At 34.0% G+C, this 21,019-nt stretch overlaps 1 protein-coding gene across 7 annotated transcripts in view; it reads left to right on the top strand.

Moving 5' to 3' along the window:
- WRN (WRN RecQ like helicase) overlaps positions 1 to 21,019 on the top strand; it is a 155,426-nt gene that overhangs the window by 53,907 nt on the left and 80,500 nt on the right. For all 7 annotated transcript variants that reach the window (XM_032413453.1, XM_032413455.1, XM_032413451.1 and 4 more), the window contains 8 exons: positions 3,718 to 4,123; positions 7,288 to 7,368; positions 9,266 to 9,404; positions 10,729 to 10,804; positions 12,903 to 12,970; positions 13,257 to 13,365; positions 14,109 to 14,177; positions 19,008 to 19,090. In XM_032413453.1, the coding sequence (XP_032269344.1) occupies positions 3,718 to 4,123; positions 7,288 to 7,368; positions 9,266 to 9,404; positions 10,729 to 10,804; positions 12,903 to 12,970; positions 13,257 to 13,365; positions 14,109 to 14,177; positions 19,008 to 19,090 (1,031 nt within the window). The remainder of the gene's footprint in view (positions 1 to 3,717; positions 4,124 to 7,287; positions 7,369 to 9,265; positions 9,405 to 10,728; positions 10,805 to 12,902; positions 12,971 to 13,256; positions 13,366 to 14,108; positions 14,178 to 19,007; positions 19,091 to 21,019) is intronic.

Below are 21,019 nucleotides of genomic sequence, written 5' to 3'. Positions count from 1 at the left end.
CCCATTTAGCACATTGAATACGTCATGCCAGTCCTTTCTCGCCTGCCCGGTCTCTGTGGACAAGTCTGCTGTCAGCCTCATGTGGGTTGACTGATAGAAATTTGCTTCAGTACATGCACGTAGACTGATCTATAAATTTGAGAAATATCTTTCCAGTTGTTAAATTGCCCATTAAGAAGTTTAAGGCTTTTTTATCTGCTTTGTAGGATGTTTTATGAAACAAGGCAAAATAAAATTCAGATGTCCACAGAAAGGAAAATATTTTAGATTCAAAGTTGTCTTTTTCTTTTGTTATGGGCATCTCTCATTTAATTATATTCATGGTTTGGTCACCTAAAATGTATAAATAAAAACAACTTTTATATTTAGTAGCTTCATTTTTTGGGTTTTTATCTGATTTTATAAATAGGAATTTTACATAATCACTAGACTATTAGGACAAGAGGCATTCAGATTTTAAATGCCATTTTATAGCTAAAGCCCTAGATAATTTGAGATATTTGGATTAATAGACATTGGATTACCAGTGCCTTGTAGCTAACTCTGGAACCAGGCCTTGCCCTAGCCTTAATTGCTGAATGACTTCCTTTAATAGCAGGAATGCTCTTGAATAGGGAATTATTACAATATAGTTATATATTGAGGCAAAAATACTTTGTAGAATGTCATGCAGTTAGTTGAAACAGAATTCTGATTCTGACAAAATACAGTATTAGTGTATTTTTTTTGGCTGAGATTTGTGATAAATTTTGATTCTGATATTTCAAAATATGATGATTCAGCTCTTTTTCAAAGTCCTTTTTCCCCCCTAGCAATTTGTTTTAGTAGTTTTTATGTAACCGAGAATTTCTGAAAGACATAACTGTCAAATGGGGATAGGTAACAATAAAGCCATTTCATATTCAATTTTACATTTTTCCCTCTGTGAAAGAAAAATAATCACTTTTATGTGATGTTTACATGTATTTCAGAGTTTTGTTCTAGCACTTAAACTATCTATTGAATGTAAATTATGTCTGCTTAATGCTTTGCTTTGTAATAACAAAGCTAAATAGGTTTTCTTAAAACTTGAGAATGGGAAATACTGGAATCATTTTTAGTAAAGAAAGATCTTGTCAAGTTTCAGTGTCAAACAAGGACTAGTTAAATTTATTTCAGGTTCTTTGTAAGAAGCCTACAGTAATACCTAATTTACCAAATCACGCCTCAAAACCAGAGAGGAATAAAAAATGCTAAAATACATGCCATAAGCGTGAGTTCAAACTCATTTAACTGCATTTCCAGTGGAGTGCATGAGGGGACATTCAGAGCATACTTGCTTCTCATTTATAGATACAGTTTGATAAGCTTAGATATCCAGTTAAAATGAAAAGCAGGTATTGATAAGGAATGGTATGCACATGACCACAGCTGGAAGTTAGAGCTGGCAATCTGTGAAAGAGTGTACAAAAGTGTAAAAATTAGAACTGAGAACTTTTAAAATAGAGTAGTTTGAGTTTTGTTACAGAAGGGAACAGCTGTATGCTTCAGTGGACCTGGAAGCTATTGGATTGTACAGTATTACTCATTGATTTAAATTCATTACACATCTGTTGTATTGCTGTCATATACTTAACATTCTGTTGGGTGCTGAGGCTTTCTGTAGGCTACTAATATGCATAATAACAATCCTAAGAAAGAAGGAAAAGTATATTATGTTTTACCAAAGACAGCCTTTGATATTTGTTAGAGTAAATAGTTATCTTACATGAGACATGTCATTCTCTGATGTTAGCACAGAATAAATGGGCCCTTACAGTCTTATCAATCTGTACATCACTGTCACTGTGTTTATATGTTACAACTTTCCTATGCATTCCTACTGAAGTATTTACGTACAGGTCTTATATTTGAATACCTGTGTATAATAAATACTGAGTGTTCTTTATAAGATTTGAAGAATTTTGGAATGTTAAAATTAGTGAGTTTTTAGGTTTTAAATTAATTTTGATTTGATTTTGTTTGTATTGATGTAGACTTGTCACCTTGAGCACAACTTTGGTGCTATTTTTAGCGTGGAAAAAAATCATGAAACAACTCAGCATTTTTTTTCTTTTACTTTTTTGTTGTTTTTATTATGCACTACATTAATACACTGCATAACCTTCTAGAAGGGGTAGATTAGTATGACTGAACAACTCAGCATTTTTGATAGTCTGCCCATAAATGATCAAATTTTTATTTGAATCATCAATATAAAACTTTAAAAGTCATGTTGGATTTTATGAAGTATTGTTTTCAATATAAAGGAATTAGAAGAGCTAAACAAAAGTGTTAATTAAATTGGAAAAATGTCTCAATCATATTCCCTTTTCTCCCTCGAACTTGTACTTTTATGAAGTAACTAAAAATTGCTTTAGTAAACCCTATAACCAACAGATAGTATGCTTTATTTTACACTCTAGCAGTGGTTTTCCTTTGCAGTTAACCAGGTTTGTTATAAATAGCTGTTTAAAGTCACTTAGTTAGAGGTGCTGGGTGGCTCCGTCGGTTAAACTTCTGCTTTCGACTCAGGTCATGATCTCAGGATCCTGGGATTGAGCCCTGCATCAGGCTCCCTGCTCAGTGGGGAGCCTGCTTCTCCTTCTAGCTCTGCCCCTCCTCCCCACTCGTGCTCTGTCGCTCATGTTCTCTCTCTCTCAAATAAAAAAAAAAATCTTAAAAAAAATGAAGTCATAAAATATAAAAAAATAAAAAATAAAGTCACTTAGTTAAAATGTTATATTAGCAATTACAATTAAGGAGTTAAGAAATTCATATCATATTTATTCATAAACAACTTCTCCATATTTTCTTATTTGTTATATTTGTGCACTGAAGGGAATTTTTTTTTTCTGTTCTGAAGAATATGTGTCTGGTTTTGTGATTATTGAACATGCACAGTAGCATCGTTTTTGAATTATAACATAAACACTCTTATATGTTACAGTTGGGACTAGTAATTGATTGGCAAATTGAATCAGTTAGTTAAAACATGGTAACTTAATATATTAGTGTATATTTGTTTCCCAATATTTTGATATCTATCATGGTTTTTTCATTAAATATAGGACTGCTCTTTGGAATTTTGCAAAGTGGTTCTTGTTTAAGGCACACCCATAACGTATCATCTGCAATTTCTAGTTTTAATTTCTTTAAAATGGAGTGAAAACTTAAGACACTTGAAATAATCTAAAGGCAGAGTCCTAGGAGTTTTTAAGATTTTTCCTCCTTTTATAGTTGTTTTGACTATAGTTAATCAGACAGAACTTTTTTTAAAAAAGGAAATTGCTGTGTCTTTCAACATGTTCAGCTTAATTTTTTTTTTTTTTTTTGGTGGTTGTGTATCATTAATTTGACTTATATTTAATTAAATTAATTACCACAAAAAGTATATCTGGCATAAAGAATTAGTCTGTGACCCAACACTGCTGACACTTAGGAAGCATACAAGTGAACAAGCGTATAAGCATATATACTTCCTAAGTGTACAAGTTGAATGCAGAAGTACCTTGCTGTTCTAGAGAGCAGCCAACAGCTGTAAGCATATTTTGGTTATTAGGGAATGAAAAATAACTGTAATCCAGTGTGTCCTTTAAATGAAGGTCAATTTAGAAAGCTTATACTTATTAAAAAGCATTACAACTGTGCTGGTAGTATTGAAGTTAAAGTTGAATTACCCTTTCTTAATTTTTTTAGGATTTCTATACTATTAAGTGATATTTCAGAAAATCTGTATTCATTGAAGAAGATGATAGCTGGTTCTACCGAGACCATTCAGTTTTTACCATTGGAAGATCCAACTGCTGATGGAGTACAACAGAAACAAATTAGAGAACATAAAATGTTTACTAAAGTTAAAGATGAGACATGGGACACAACACTTGATAATTTAATAAAACATGATGAAGGAAATGTACCTCAAAATGAAGTGAAACAAGAAGAAGATGGACTTGAAGCTGGATTAGAAGAAGGCAATAAGTTGAAAGAGAACACAGAAAGAATTTGTTTGATGTCGTTAGATATTACAGAACATGAACTCCAGATTTTGGAACGGCAGGCTCAGGAAAAATTTCTTAATGATGCTACTTGCAAATCTCCTGAGGTACTAAAAAAATAGAATAGAAAACAATTTTTATTCATTAGTAGGGGTTGGCTGATTTTTTTCTGTGAAAGGGCAGTAAACATTTTAGGCTTTGCAGATCAATCACACGTTTTCTGGTGTTACTATTCAATTCTGTCTAAAAATTTAGTGTGAGGGCGCCTGGGTGGCTCAGATGGTTGGGCATCTGCCTTCGGCTCAGGTCATGATCCCAGGGTCCTGGGATCGAGTCCCGCATTGGGCTCCCTGCTCAGCGGGGAGCCTGCTTCTCCCTCTGCCTCTCTCTCTGTCTCTGATGAATAAATAAAATCTTTAAAAAAAAATAAAAATTTAGTGTGAAAGCAACTATAGACAAATGTAAACAAATGAGCTTGTTTGTGTTTCGATAAAACTTCATTAACAAAAACAAAAAGTGGGCTGAATTTGGCTTGTGAGTTATAGTTTGCTGCTTTTGACTTAGTATAATAAACACAAATTAATGGTTTTGTAATGGAAAGATTTTAAAGTGCCAGTACATATTTGCTGTACTTTACTATTTTAGTATTTCTCCCTATTTTTATGTAATAGATACCTTGGCTTTTTGTGGATTTCCTATATACCTACTAGTGTTAACTCTTCCAAACTTGATTTTTGGGAGTAGTTATATTTCCTCATACAAGATTTTCTTTACTTACTAATGTGAGAGGGTTTCTAATAAACTAGTGTTTTTGCTTGACACTAACCTTTACTGTTATCTGGAGAGTCAGTGACCTACATTTTTTTCTTAATAGATTGTTTTGAAGCATTCTATATTATCTGTCAACTTCATGTTTAGATTTCTAATTATTATGTTCTGAGTAGTTAATTTGTGAGGTTGTTTTTCTCCTGGCTAAGTTAAGAATATTTTTTATTTTTTTAAAAGATTTTATTTATTTATTTGACAGAGAGAGACACAGCGAGAGAGGGAACACAAGCAGGGGGAGTGGGAGAGGAGAAGCAGGCTCCCCGCGGAGCAGGAAGCCCGATGCGGGGCTCGATCCCAGGACCCTGGGATCATGACCTGAGCCGAAGGCAGACGCTTAACGACTGAGCCACCCAGGCGCCCCAAGAATATTTTTTAAAATACTGAAATTTTATTAGAGAAATCTTTGTGTTTCTTTTATTGTAAAGACAGACCATAAAATGAGACATCATATAGCTGTATTCTTTTATCTCATTTGTTTTTCATTAGTTTAGAAAATTACCTATGATGCCCATATTTGGTAGCATTTTATACATTTTATTTTGTAATAACTAGTTTTTAAAATTAAATTTGGAAGTTATTTAATAGGGTTATTTCCCTCTTCCCTCTTCCCTCTTCAGTTTTCTAATGTCAATCAAAAGTCTTAGTATTTGAGAAGTTCTCTGTTTGGTAACTATATTAGTAATCACTTCTACCAGTATATAAATACATTTTATTTTAAAATGATTTTCAGACTATTCTCATACCAACCACTTGTAAAACAGATTTCCCTTTTAGGAAATATCTTTTGCTAATGTCTGCATCACCCTTTAACTTTTTGAAAATTTCTTATTAGGTATACATTTTAAGACAGTATTTTTCATATAATAATATAGAATTATGATCGGGATTTCATGATCTGTCATCTTTTATCCCAATTATTGCCATTTTTATTGTGTAATAATTAGCAATTTTTTTTTTTACTCATTAAAGACACTATTTAAAAAGTAAAAGAATTTTTTTCTCTTTGTATAAAACTTATTTTAAAATCCTTTTTTAAGGGGCGTCTGGGTTGCTCAGTCAGTTAAGTGTCTTGACTCTTGATTTCGGCTCAGGTCATAATCTCAGTGTTGTGAGATTGGGCCCCTTGTTGGGCTGCATGCTGGGCATGGAGCCAGCTTAAGATTCTCTCTCTCCCTCTGCTCCCCCCCCCCATAAAGAAATAAATAAAATAAAATCCTTTTTTTTTTTTTTTTTTTAAATTTTATTGATTTGACAGAGAGAGAGACAGCGAGAGAGGGAACACAAGCAGGGGGACTGGGAGAGAGAGAACTAGGCTCTCCGCAGAGCAGGGAGCCCGATGTGGGGCTCGATCCCAGGACCCTGGGATCATGACCTGAGCCTAAGGCAGATGCCTAACGACTGAGCCACCCAGGTGCCCCTAAAATCTTTTTTTTTTTATTATTATTATGTTATGTTAATCACCATACATCACATCATTAGTTTTTGATGTAGTGTTCCATGATTCATTGTTTGCGTATAACACCCAGTGCTCCATTCAGTACATGCCCTCTTTAATATCCATCACCAGGCTAACCCCCCCCCACCCCCCTCCCCTCTAGAACCCTCAGTTTGTTTCTCAGAGTCCCTAGTCTCTCATGGTTCGTCTCCCCCTCTGATTTCCCCCCCTTCATTCTTCCCTTCCTGCTATCCTTTTTTAAGACTTGATTTTTGCAGATTAATTATGGCTATGCTTCCTTTTCCTACTTTCAATTTAAAGATTAGACTTTTGGGAACCTTCTATATTTCTTTTATGCAGGGGTCTCATGCTGTTGGACACTTGCTTCCTGGGGATTGCCAAATTATTGTAAAGTTTTCTCATATCCAAACATTGGCAATAGCTGAATAAATAACTTATCTGACATTGTTTTTCAAATGTATATAGATGCTGTTTGTAAAATAGTGATTTATTTAGAGCTATTATTACAGTCATAGGAGCTTTTTGTGATCTTTTTAAAATTAGTGGATATAAGAGAACAACTGTTCTTAGAATAGGATAGAATAGAATAGAATTTTTCAACATGGTAAAGAGGTTCTTGTACTCAAGTTGGGACACACAGTTTGATATTGTTTAACCACTGTTGAACTTGTCACTTTGTACTCTCTCTGTAGGCTTTATATCAAGTCTGTTTGTCCTCTTGTCTGTCTTTCCAATTATATTTCTTTCTTTCTCTTTTTCTTTGATTCTTTGTTTCTGTTTATTCTCCTTTCTCTTCTTACTACCCTGTTTTCCTTTCTATCTCTGTCTCATAAAAACATATAAACAGGTATTATAAATTTATCTATTAGAGAAGAAGAGGAAGTTGTCTAAAGATATTTAGTATATAGGAACTTTATTTTGTAGAAAACGGGGTATAGAGTCAATTATATTGGAAAACTAATGTTCAAAATATAATTTTTTTTAAAGCATTTATCTTCCAAGGATAATGAAGAGGATCTATCTTATGTAATTGAAAGTGATGAAGATTTAGAAATGGAGATGATTAAGGTATGTTTGAAATTATGGAAATTTACTTCCTTTTCAAAAAGGACACTTAATTATGTAAAATATTACCTGCTTCTAAATGTCCCCCACAATGAGATTACTATCATTTATGTAACCATTAGATTTTATTTTCCATTTCATATTTGTTTACATCTTTATATGGCCTATGAATAATGTTTTAGTAGTAGTATACTAATTTTTCTATATTAGAAGACATATTCCTGTCAGGTCACTTCTTTTAAATCTTTTCCTGGAATGTTGGTAGTGATTTTGCCCTCTGCTGTTGAAATAGGTTTCTTTTTCTTCCCATCCATGTGTATCCCCTTTTATTTGGGAGTTCTGTTGTTATACATTCAATATTCTTCTTTCCTTCTTTTGGTCTTAGTTACTATGGATATATTTATTATATATAATTTTCTAATGTTTTAAATTATTTCATTTACCCCTATTTTATTATCAAAGTATTATTTTATAATTATGTATATTCTACCACTACATCCATCGTCCAGTTTCTTTGGCAGGTGTGAACCAGGGATGGACAATAAGAAAGAAAAGCTTAAATTTCAAATTGAAAATGAAGAAAAACACAGAAGTTCATCATTATTTGTGCTTTTTATTCCTTATCTTTAGGTCAATGTGATTTTTGTTCTTTTCTTATGAAATGAGATTAGGTTCCTATTTCTTTGTTTTGAACCAGAGTAGTGGGTAGTGATTAGGAATGTGGATTCTGAATTTAGATGTGGGTTCATATCCCAGCGTCTCCATTTATTTGCTGTGTGACTTTGGGCAAGTTTCTTAGTCCTTTTGATACTCAGTTAACAGCTGTTATTATTTAAGGTGTTATTTGTGAAGAGCTTAGTACAGAGCCTGGTATTTCTTAAGTATTTAATAAATATTAGCTAATAGTAATAATAGGACATAAATACTAAATCATATTCCTTCATCGATTAGCCATTTCTCTGAGGAGTGCTGTTCAAGTAGCACATTTATAGGACACTTGCAGACTTCCACAAACTTACATTGTATATTGAACCTCTTAGAAGGCAATCTGGATGCCCATATGAGAGAACTTTATTTTCAAAATGCTTTTCTAAGTATATTTGTTGACTTGAATAAAGAATCAGGAACAGAATCACTCTTTTTCTTTTCTAGGCCTGAAATGAATACACTTTTTAGAAAACCATAAAGTCAAGTTTATTAAATGGAAGGTTTAATAAAAAGAAAATGAGAACTGTGGTTTAATAATTCTTCCTGTCTCTTTTGAGTAAAAAACTATGCAGATGAAACAATTTTGAAATATACTAACGTTCTTTAAATAGATAATCTTCATTTAGGGGAAAAAATCCAATATCATCAAGCCAAAGTAAAGAGCAACTTTATTCACATTTGTAATAATCCATTCCTAAAATTATTTGAATCTTTTATTGTTTTCATAATTCACGTAAACAAATTCACATAATTCACAAAAAACACATTCGTTGCTTGTTTACTATTTAAATCTTATGCTGACACATGATATGGAGAAACTCATTACAAAAATAACAGTAAAACCCACATTTACCTCTTGGCAATTGAAAACACTGACGTATGATAAAGGAAAAAAGTTTTAAATTCAAATTTTATTCAAAATTTTGATAACTTTCCCCACGGGCAGTTCATGATATGCTATTAACAAACACTGTTTATGCTGGAAGTATTCCATCTTTGGCCTTGTGCCTTAGAAACCATTCTTGAGCACATGTTTAAACTAGAGCACACATGTTCTTTTGTGGTATTGGTTGCACATCTGCCAGCTTTGAACAAAATTGTAGGTTCTGTTAATAATACTTCTTTTGTGTTTGGTGAAAAAGATACGACACTGTCAATGGTTTTGCTTTTAAGATTTCTTTTAAACTTTCAGTCTTTAGAAAATCTAAATACTGGCACGGCAGATCCAGTTCATCCAAAATGCATAAAAATGGAAAGAAATCTGGATGTTCCTTTTGAAGATGATGAAGATGAGATTGAAGCTATTGAAGAAGAAGAAGAAGATGATGCAGGTAAGCACTGTAACGTGTTTGAAAGGACTCACCTCTGATACCTACTGCTGACTCTAATTTAGGGTCCAGTTTTTAAACAATTTGGAGGCAAAGAGTTTGTGGCATGTAATTAATGATGTCCTAAAAACTTGTCATTAAATCCTTTGGTGTTTGGTCTTTATAAAGCACAATCTTACTATTTATGAAAGTAGAGGTATAGAAGCATTGTATTATTTGGCGCACTTTGTGATGTGAAACTTTCATTCTGAATTTTATGTTTTGTAAAAATAATAGAAAATCATTAATAATCATTAATTAATATCATTAATATTAAACATTATTGTTAAAGGCATAGATACATTGTGACTGTTCTTTAGGAGCTTATTCCTTGAAACAAGTGGCACAGTTTCAGATAGCAAAATGGACTGATTTTCATACTGTGTGTGCCAACTATAGTAAGGAGTCCATGAAATGAACCTCATGTTATTCAAGTGTAAGTAACAGTATTCATTATGGCAAACCATGGGGTCTTCTCATAAAGTAGAACACTCCCCTAGAGCTATATTCATCAATATTATAATGTGGGAAAATTAAAATACATATTGTAGGTGGAAAATATGTGAGAATGTTAAAGAAAATGTTAATTCTCTTTGTTTTCTTGTATTAAATGAAGGCATAACATCTCCAAATCAATTTAGTTCTCTATTTAGAATTGTTAAAAGCTGAGAAGTACAATAATGAATTTTCATTTGTTTATAGATGAATGGTCTTGATTCTTCACTTTGCTCTGTCTTGGCCACTCATGAACTGTTCAACCTGAGTAGAAAATAAAAGTCAGTTGAGTAAAATCAATGTAACTCCATTGTGCTATGCAGTTAGAATTGTGGTCAAGGATTTAGTGGAGTGGTAACTAAAATGAAGATTTAATTTTATTTGTGGATTTTATTTGTGATAGTAATGTAACTTCTGATTACTATTAATTGAAAGTTGGTTTTATGGTGAAATTCACATTGGTATATCGCTTGCCATGGTTGGGTTTAAATGTTAGGTTTTGGAACTATAGCAAATTCCAAAACATCATTTTCTTATAATGTTGACCAAAGGTTCTTATAGTGAACCATTTTGTAGTAGAATCACAAAGTTCTAATCCTTAGTATTAGGTAATAATCAAAGTAACTGAAATCATGACTGGTATCCAGAGGACCAAGTTAGTTGGATTTAAAAGACAGAAAACAGTAACCTCTGGTACTTATCACTATATTCTTTAAAAGAAGCCAATGAAATAAAATTTTTATTTCCCATCACTTGTATTTTAACATAAATGACCATTTTATTTTATTTTAAGACCATTCATTACCAGGACCTAATGCAAGCCAAATTAATTCCCTCAAGATCTATTTTGGCCATTCCAGTTTTAAGCCGTGAGTATAATCTCAGTTAATTAAATTGCATATTCACAATTTTCTTCACAAAGGAAAAATAGCAAATAATCCACCTGTTTAATAGTAATAGTACAACTTCACTGTAGTTTATACATTCCGCACTGTATTTCCTGTAAGTGACTACAAAGATATTTTAAAATAATATTTATTTAAAATTTGTATCTATACATTGTTTTTATAAGAGAAAATGGCTTCCTTTACCAAAGAGAGTTCTGTGTAGACACTAGTTTAAACACATTAATAAATTAATCTTAATTTAATGTTGAGTTGTTTTTCATTAAATAAGTATCTGTGTGTCTATTTTGTACAACTTATTGTCCAAAGCATGGTGATGTAATAGAAATTCATGAGGTAACGGTTTGAAGAACAGTGATAATCTTATCAGTTTTAATATATTCAAATGTATTTATATCTAAAGGGGCACATTTATTAAGTATTAAAATGAGATGACTAAAACTGAGGTAAGGAACAAGTAATTTTGAATAAAACTAATAAGAATGTAAAATCTAGACTGGATTTTTCCTATTCTGCAAATTTAAAATTTAAACCAGGGAAGTATTTCTTTCTTCTTTTCTTTGATCTTAAATTTTTTTTTTATTAAACTATGTCCTACATACAGAAAAGTGCACATGAATGTATAGATCAATGAATTTTTACAAACTAGGCACCCTGTGTAACCAGGACTCACATAAGAAAAAAATAGGTCATTATCAGCACATCAGAAGATCACCTTTCCTATTGATTTTTCCCTCAACATTTTATTAAAAAAATTTTCAAAGATATAGGAAAGCTGAAAGAATTTTTTTTACTATGAATACCTGTATATTCAGCATTTTAGTATACTTGCTTTATCATATATCCATCTATTACCTCTCTATCCATTCCTTAATCTACCTAAATTAAAAAATGCATCTCAGGGTAGACTGGACATCATTATTTGTCTCCCTAAGTACTTCAATGTATAAATCATTAACTATAGTTAAATATTTATGGTTTATTTCTTTTGATGTAAAATTTACATACAAGGAAATGGTCAAACCTTAAATATGCATTTGCACATCTTAAGGGTACATGCATGCACCCATGTAGCCTAACCCTTTAGTCAAATATGGAACATTACAGTCACTCCAGAAAGTTCCCTCATGTCCCTTCTCAGGCAATCCTTGCCTCTGGAGCATTTCTTTTATTTATTTATTTATTTATTTATTTATTTATTTATTTGAGAGAGAGAGAGAGAGAGAGCATGTGCGCATGCATGCGAGAGAGAGAGAGGGAGAGAGAGGGTCTGTGTTTGCGCACGCGCGTACAAGTGCAGAGAGGGGCAGAGGGAGAGGGAGAGAGAGAATCTTAAGCAGGCTTCATGCCCAGTGCAGAGCCCGATGTGGGGCTCCATCTCACAACCCTGAGATCATGACCTGAGCTGAAATCAAGAGTTAGATGCTTAACTGACTGAGTCACCCAGGTGCCCCTCTTTTATTTATTTTAATCAATAAATTTATATATATATTGAAGCTCAAAAATGTAAAAGAAATTCTATTAGAGGGGTACCTGGGTGGGTCAGTCTGTTAAGCTTCTGACTCTTGGTTTTGGCTCCAGTTGTGATCTCCAGGTGGTGAAATCGAGCCCCTCGATGGCTCCATGCTCAATGTGGAGTGTGCTTGAGATTCTTTCCCTCTCCCTCTGCCCCTCCCTCTGCTTGTGCATATGCGCTCTCTCTCTAAAATAAAATAAATAAATACAATCTAAAATTAAATAAATAAATGCAATCTTTCAGAAATATAATTGTTAGAGGTAGTGAAAAAATGAAACATTTTTCCACCTGTCCTTATTTATTTTTTTTTTAAAGGTTTTATTTATTTATTAGAGAGAGAGATGGCGAGAGAGGGAACGCAAGCAGGGGGAATGGGAGAGGGAAAAGCAGGCTTCCTGCTGAGCAGGGAACCAGATGTGGGGCTCTATCCCAGGACCCTGGGATCATGACCCGAGCCGAAGGCAGACGCTTACCAACTGAGCCACTCAGGCGCCCCTAGGTTTCTTGTTAGTAAAACAAAATAGCCTTTTGCTTTTTACCCTCCAGGGTTCAGTGGAAGGTGATTCATTCTGTTTTGGAAGAAAGAAGAGATAATGTTGTTGTGATGGCAACTGGTAAGTTGTACGTAAGCAATAACTTAGTCCTCTAAAATATAAAACTTAAAGGTTTTGAAATGCGTGATCTTTTATTACACTTTCAAAATATAAATACAAATACAAATGATATAAAATACAGAAGAGACTGATCTGAGATTAGATGCTCAAATTTATGCAGGAATTAGCTCTTAGGAGGATAGCATGTTAGTAGGGACCATTCATCTCACACAAGTACATTGTAAGAAGAAATCAAAGTACCAAGGCTTTATTTTTATTTCTATCAGTGTATTATTTTTATTTCCAGGATATGGAAAGAGTTTGTGCTTCCAGTACCCACCTGTGTATTCAGGCAGGATTGGCCTTGTCATCTCTCCTCTTATTTCTTTGATGGAAGACCAAGTGCTCCAGCTTAAGTAAGTAATGTTTTCTTCTTCCCTCCATCCCTCCCTCCCTCCCTCCCTTCCTCCCTTCCTCCCTCCCTCCCTTCCTTCCACTTTTATGTAATCTCTACACCCAATGTGGGGCTTGAATTTACAACCCTGAGATGAAGAATCGCAGGCTCTCCCCACTCAGCCAGCCAGGTGCCCCAGTAATGTTTTCATTGCTACATTATCACCCTTTTTTTTCTTCCATGAAGGAAACATGTAATCTATCATGTATGTTAAAATCTAGTTCCCAGGAACACATTTCTGTGAATGTTGCCCAATCTTTATTAGTGATAAATTGGTGGAAGGACTTATCTTCTTTCTTGAGTTCTCTATAATCCAAGGCTACCAGATGGTCCCAATAAAAATTTTTGTAACAGCAAACTCTAAGCCAGTTTACATCCATATCTCAAAATTCTTTTCTCTTCTGGTTACCTTTGCTCTTTAGCTTGGTATAAAGTATATACATGGAAGTATGTAATTTTTAGTTACAGAAAAATTTTAAACCTCTTTAACCTGAGCTTACAATCTTTCTGAAAAACATGCCCTAACAACCTGCTCTCTAATATGGCCTTTGAAGGAATTTGTTTATCAAATTAGTGAGTTACAAAACGAGTGAGGATTACAAAGAAGGGGACTTGGTCCATCATTATATTTCCTTAGTCGTTAAGAATGAAGTTGATCTTTGTAGTATGTACATGGCTCCAGAATATTTGTTTTTCTTCTTCTAGAATGTCCAACATTCCAGCTTGTTTTCTGGGATCAGCACAACCAAAAAATGTCCTAGAAGATATTAAATCGTGAGTAATTTATATGATTTGTGATTATGTGGTTGGGTGTCTATGGTATGTGAGAGAATTTTATACAAAATTATATATAAAAATATATAATTTATTTAAAAATTTATATAAAAATTTTTATTTAATGTGTGGATGAAATGTTCATGATTAAAAAATGTACTTTGTTTGGGGCGCCTGGGTGGCTCAGTCGTTAAGCGTCTGCCTTCGGCTCAGGTCATGATCCCAGGGTCCTGGGATCGAGCCCCGCATTGGGCTCCCTGCTCCGCGGGAAGCCTGCTTCTCCCTCTCCCATTCCCCCTGCTTGTATTCCCTCTCTCGCTGTGCCTCTCTCTGTCAAATAAATAAATAAAATCTTTAAAAAAAATAAAAAAAATAAAAAATAAAAAATGTACTTTGTTTTTATAGTACATTTGTAGAATTGTTCATTTTAAAATCTTTCAAACTTAAAGAAATCTATTATTTTTAGTTCTTGGACTGTGAAGTTAGCATTGTAGTCATATTGTTGTAAAATTTTGGTTTTGAACAAGAACTACCTAGTTTTGTCTCATTTTACAGATGAGCAAACTGAGGCCTAGAGAAAATAATTTGCCTAAAGTCATTCAATGAATTAATGGCTCAGCAGGGACTGGATTCTAGATCTCTTGCCCCACCAGTCCTATTATGGCATAAGTCCTAAGAATAAATCTCAAACACACACAAATTATGTATATGTGTATATAGATTAACATATGTATGTATTTTATTAATAAACACATATATACACATGTATTTACTGAGTTTTGATAAATGCATACAAATGTATCACCCAAACCTCTATCAAGATACAGAGTATTACTGTCACTCCAGAAAGTTCCTTAATGTCCCTTCCCAGTCTGTCCTTCTTTCTCCATTTTAAAGCAGACCACTGTCTAATTTTTTTCTATCATACTTTTGTCTGTTCTAGAACTTCATGTAAATGGATTCATACAATATGAACTTTTGTGTAAGACTTCTTTCATTCAGGAAAGTGTTTTGAGAATACTTCATGTTGTATGTATCTGTAGTTTTTTAAGTATATCAGAGTGATACGTCATTGTATGAAAATACCATAGTTTGTTTTTTTTAATTTCCTTATCAGTAGTTGCCTAAGCTGTTTGTAGTGCAGGGCTATTACTAATGAAGCTGCTATGAACATTCCTATAAATTTTTTTTTGAATGTATGTTTTCTTTCTCTTTAAACATTTTAAATCACCTTTATTGAGGTATAATTGACGTATAATAAGTTTTACATACTTAAAATATATCTAATTTGGTAAATTTGGCATATATACACCATCACAAAACCATCACCACAATCCAGATGATGAACACAGATCCATCATCCTCAAAGTTTACTTATACCTTTTGTAATCCATTCCCCTCAGTTTTTCCTACCTGCTTTACCCCACTCACGAGGTCACTACTAATCTGTTTTCTGTCATTCTAGATTAGCTTATGTTTCCTAAAATTGTACATAAACAGAATTAGTCATACAATATGTGCTCTCGTTTTGTCTGGTTTAAATCACACAGCATAATTACTTTGAGTTTCATCCATCTTGTTACATGTATCAATAGTTCATTCCTTTTTTATTGCTGAATAGATTACATCATGTGGAGATGTCACAGTTCCTTTCATCTGTTCAGCTGTTGATAAGACATTTGCATTGTTGCCAGTTTTGGGCTGTTACAAATAAAGCTGCTGTGAACATTTGTATGCACGTCTTTGTATGGACATATGTTTTCATTTCATTGGTATAAACCAAGGAGTGGAATAACTGGATCATGTGGTGAATATATATTTAACTTTTTTGTCTGATTGAGATAAATTTATATAATAGTCATCATTTTAACCATTTTAAATGTGTACAGTTCAGTGGCTTTTATTACATTCATAATGTTGTGCAACCACTATCTAACTCCAGAACATTTTCTTCACCCCCAAAAAACCTCTGTATCCATTAAGCAGTCACTCCCCAGTGTCTGTCCCCCCTAAGCCCCCTCAAACCACTAATCTGCTTTCTGTCTCTATGATTTGCCTATTCTGGATATTTCATATAAATGGACTTATACAGTATATGGCCTTTTGTATCTGGCTTTTTCCACTTAGCATAATGTTGTCCGTACTTGATTTCTTTTTATGGATGAAACAGACATACCATATTTTGTTTATCCATTCACTAATGATGGACATTTAGGTTGTTTCCACTCCTGGGCTGTTAGGAGTAATTGTACTGTGAACGTTTGAGTGTAAGTTTTTATATGAAGATATGCTTTCACGCTTTTGTGTATATGCCAGTGAGTGGAATTGCTGGGTCATAGGTTATTCTATGTTGACTTTTTAAGAAACTGCCAGACTTTCTGAGAGTGATTGTACCATTTTACATTCCCACTCTCAGGGTCTGAGAGTTCCAGTGCCTCCTCCTCTCTGCCATTCCTTGGTATGGCCAGTCTTGATTTTAGCCATTCTAATAGGATCTCAGTGTGTTTTTAATTTGCATTCCCTTACTGACTAGTGATGTTGAGCATCTTCTCATATACTTATTGGCCATCTTTGAGGCTTCTTCTTTGAGGAAGTATCGATTCATATCTGTTGCCTGTTCTTTATTGTTGTTTTTCCCTTATTGAGTTTTGATAGTCATTTATATATTCTGAATACAAATTCTTTATTTGGTATATGCTTTGCAAACATTTCCTTCTAGTTTGTGACTTCTCTTTTCATTCTCTGAACAGTTCTTTTGAAGGGCAGCAGTTGTTTATTTTGAAGTCCAGTCTGTCAGTTTGTTCTTTTATGGATTTTGCTTTTGGTGTGGAATCTAAGAAACCTTTGCCTAACTCAGGGTCACAAAGACTTTCCTTTATTTTTTTCTCCTAAAAGTGTTACAGTTTTAAGGTTTACATTTAGGCCTACAACCCATTTAATGTAAATCTTGTGTATTGTACTAGTTATTGATTACAATTTATTTTTCTCATAAAGTTATCCAATTGTTCTACCTCCATTTGTTGAAGATACTATTCTTTCTCCACTGAATTGCCTTTGTACCTTTGTCAAAAAGAAAATGACTACATATTTATGGGCCTATTGCTCCACTCTGTGTTCTCTGTTCTATCAATCTGTTTGCCCATCTGGGTTGGTGTCTTGATTACTGTAGCTTTATAATAAGCCTTGAAATCAGGTAGTGCAAGTCTTCCAATTTTGTTCTTGTTTTTCAAAGTGTTTTGTCTATTCTAGGTCCTTTGTATTTCCAAACATATTTCAAAATTACCTTTTCTACTCAAATGCCAGCTGGAATTTGATTGGATTTATCTTCAATCTAGATTATCTGTTGAATTAGCTGTCCTTATAATTATTATTACTATATTACGCTGAAAAAACTGAGGCACACTAAAGTTAGTACTTGGCTATAAGATCATTTAGCTTGTAAGAAGTAGAATTGAGACTCAAACCTTGGGCAGTCTGACATCAGAGCTTGTTATTTATACTGTTTTGCTGTGTGAATTAGAATATTGAATTAATTTCATGAGATTAAAAGCATATCTGTTTTGTTCCTAATTCCTAATGAAAGCACCATGCCTAGCACACAGTAGATGAAATATTTTTTTACATCAAAAGAAAAGTCTTTTTATAAGGGAAATTCATTTTCATTCTACTTAACTTTATGTTTTCACTTGGTAGAATGAAAAGGAGACTATATATTTTAAATGCCCTAGACTTAACCTCTATTACAAACATTGTCTTAGTTAAGATTCTATCTGCCCAGAATAGAAGAAAGTCAAGCTAGCTTAGGCAAATACTGAATTTTATATTAAGGATGTAGGAATGTCTCGTGGATCACACTGAACACAAGTTAGCCACCCCTTAGGAAGAGACTTGGAATTGGGTATCAAGAATACAATAATGCCTTTTTATTTTTTTTGAAGATTTTATTTATGTATTTGACAGAGAGAGACAAAGCGAGAGCAGGAACACAAGCAGGGGGAGTGGGAGAGGGAGAAGCAGGCTTCCCGCGGAGTAGGGAGCCCGATGCGGGGCTCAATCCCGGGACCCTGGGATCATGACCTGAGCCGAAGGCAGACGCTTAACGACTGAGCCACCCAGGCACCCCCAGTAATGCTTTCTTTTATTTATAGCCTCTGTGTGTCTTCCTCGTTCTTCTGAGGAGATGAGCATTTTCTGCTTTTCTAGTCACAAGATAGAGAAGACTGCTCTGCAGCTCCTTTATTCACATATTACAGGTCTTGCCATTGGCAGAGACTGGTTGTTTCTTGGTCAGACCCCTAAATTCTAGGACAGAGACTGATTGATTTGACATTGATACAGTGGCTAACCCTGGCCCAAGAAGATATATTTAGGCAAGAGAGCAAAATACGTAGGAGAAACATGGGCGCTGTGGGCTTAATCATGGGGAGGGAGTCGATGGTAGGGTAATGGGGTGTAGTTTTCCAAGAAGGAGGGTAGTATATGGGTGGATTGCTAGCACATAAAAAGCTTACCATAGACTTGATCATTTAACTCAAACACTACAGTTTTGGGGCTGGACTTTTGGAAATCAGAACCTGGCTTCTAATATCACCTTAATGCTGAGTACTCCCTGAGTACTCTTTGCCACTTTTTATTTTACTGTGTTAAAGTGGGATCAAAGGACTAATATATGTGGATATATATACACACATATAACATTTGTTTAGTTTTTAGTTTATTTAAAAATTTGTCAGGTGTTATGGTTTTAAGCTGTAGTTCAGTGGATGATTGTTTTCTTTAGTGTAGCACATTTCCTTTCCTATTTCTCTTTTTGTTTGTTTATTTTTACAGAGGCAAATATCGGATTGTATACATAACTCCAGAATTCTGTTCAGGTAACTTGAGCCTACTCCAGCAACTTCAGGCCAGTATTGGTAAGTGTTATGATAGGCTCTTTTTATAAGTACTTATTTAATTGAATTATCCTTTAAAGTTAAATACATGGATGGATATTGGATTTCACTTCTGTTAAAGTTGATTTCAAACAGTATTTCCTTCAGGAAGTCCCTGACTTTCCAACTTGGTATCTTTCCAGTCTTATCCCCTAGTACCTATAATTCCTTCTGCCATAGAAATTAGGCTCCTGTATTATAATTGCCTGTTTATATATCTCTTTTCTTCCCCTAGACTATAAACTTTTTTGGGAAAAAAATGCCCTAGTGCAGTACCTGGCACATAGTAGGGATTTAAATGCATTATTGAACAAATGTTGAATCTTAGATTCTATGAAATGTTAATTTCCTTGTTTTCATATTCAGAATCTAAATTAAATCACAATAGTGGTTCTCCACCCTTGTTCATGAGAATCACTTTTCCAACTTTAGAAAAATGTAGTATCCTCCAAACTTGAAAATTCTGCTTCAACATGCCTGGGGTGAGCTCCTGGCACCTGTAGTCTTTCATGAGTGATTCTGATGTGTAGTTAGGGTTGGAAACCATAGTACCTTTGATTATTTGCCACCAGTGAGTATGATTTTAAAAAGTTAGATAGTAAGTCAGAGCTTATTTCCTAGAAAATGTAAATACAGAATTAGTCAATAGCTGGTGCCCATTTTTTTGTACTTCAAAAATTTTTGTTTTTTTTTTCTCTCTTGATGGCTAGAATAAGCTACCCAAGAGTTGCAGTCATAACTACTATTACTTCATTCAGTTGACCCAACCAGTTTTAGTTTCCTAATATTATATGATCTCATTATATAATTATATATTAAAATAATTCTGGATAGGTAAATTTTCAACATGGCAACATCTCATTCAATGGTTGGTTAGTAGCATATAACTCTAGGAATGCATTTAATAATTTTTTTAAATTTTATTATGTTATGTTAATCACCATACATCATTAGTTGTTGATACAGTGTTCCATGATTCATTGTTTGCATATAATACCCAGTGCTCCATTCAGTACGTGCTCTCTTTAATACCCATGCTCTCTTTAATTTTTGTTAACAATATAATGAAAACAAATTTGTTTCTTTTTAGTATGTATTAAATGTTCATGAACAAAAGAACGAGGGAGGAAGTTATACATTTGATTAAATACATTATCAGAGGCACCTGGGTGGCTCAGTCAGTTAAGCATCTGCCTTCGGCTAGGGTCATGATCCTGGGGTCCTGGGATCGAGTCCCGCATCGGGCTCCTTGCTCAGCAGGGGGCCTGCTTCTCTCTCTCCCTCTCCTGCTGCTCCCCCTGCTTGTGCTCTCTCTCTCTGACAAATAAATAAATAAATAATCTTTTAAAAAAATACATAATCAGTGCTGTATTACCAATTTCTTATCCCTTATTGGCATATTGTATTTTTGCCTTTAATGGAAGGCAAAATTTGGTGTGTCTCCTATTAGACTGTATAGAATTCTTTTTTTTTTATTTGACAGAGAGACAGGGAACACAAGCAGGGGGAGTGGGAGAGGGAGAAGCAGGCTTCCTGCCAAGTGGGTAGCCCAATGTGGGGCTCGATCCCAGGACCCTGGGATCATGACCTGAGCCGAAGGCAGATGCTTAACGACTGAGCCACCCAGGCGCCCCAGACTCTATGGAATTCTTAAGGATATTTCACTTAAATGAGGCCTAAATACCCAGATAGATAAATTTTATGGTTTTATAACAAAAGCTAGGATCTGTGTCCATGGTGAGCTGGATATGTTTTATTCCATTTTAGTATTTGCTTTGTTTCTGGGGTGGAGTTAATTAATTATTAGTTTAAGTATTTACTTAAATCCTTTAACAGCTAGTTCTAATTCTCTGTTTTTATTTTTTATAATGGATTAAATTATGAATACTACTGCAATCAGTAGAACAGAAT

Source organism: Phoca vitulina, unplaced genomic scaffold, assembly GCF_004348235.1.
Source record: "Phoca vitulina isolate PV1807 unplaced genomic scaffold, GSC_HSeal_1.0 scaffold15, whole genome shotgun sequence".
Classification (NCBI taxonomy): Eukaryota; Metazoa; Chordata; class Mammalia; order Carnivora; family Phocidae; genus Phoca; species Phoca vitulina.
The sequence above is the reverse complement of the archived record's forward strand: the minus strand, read 5'-3'. Positions and strand labels throughout refer to the sequence as shown.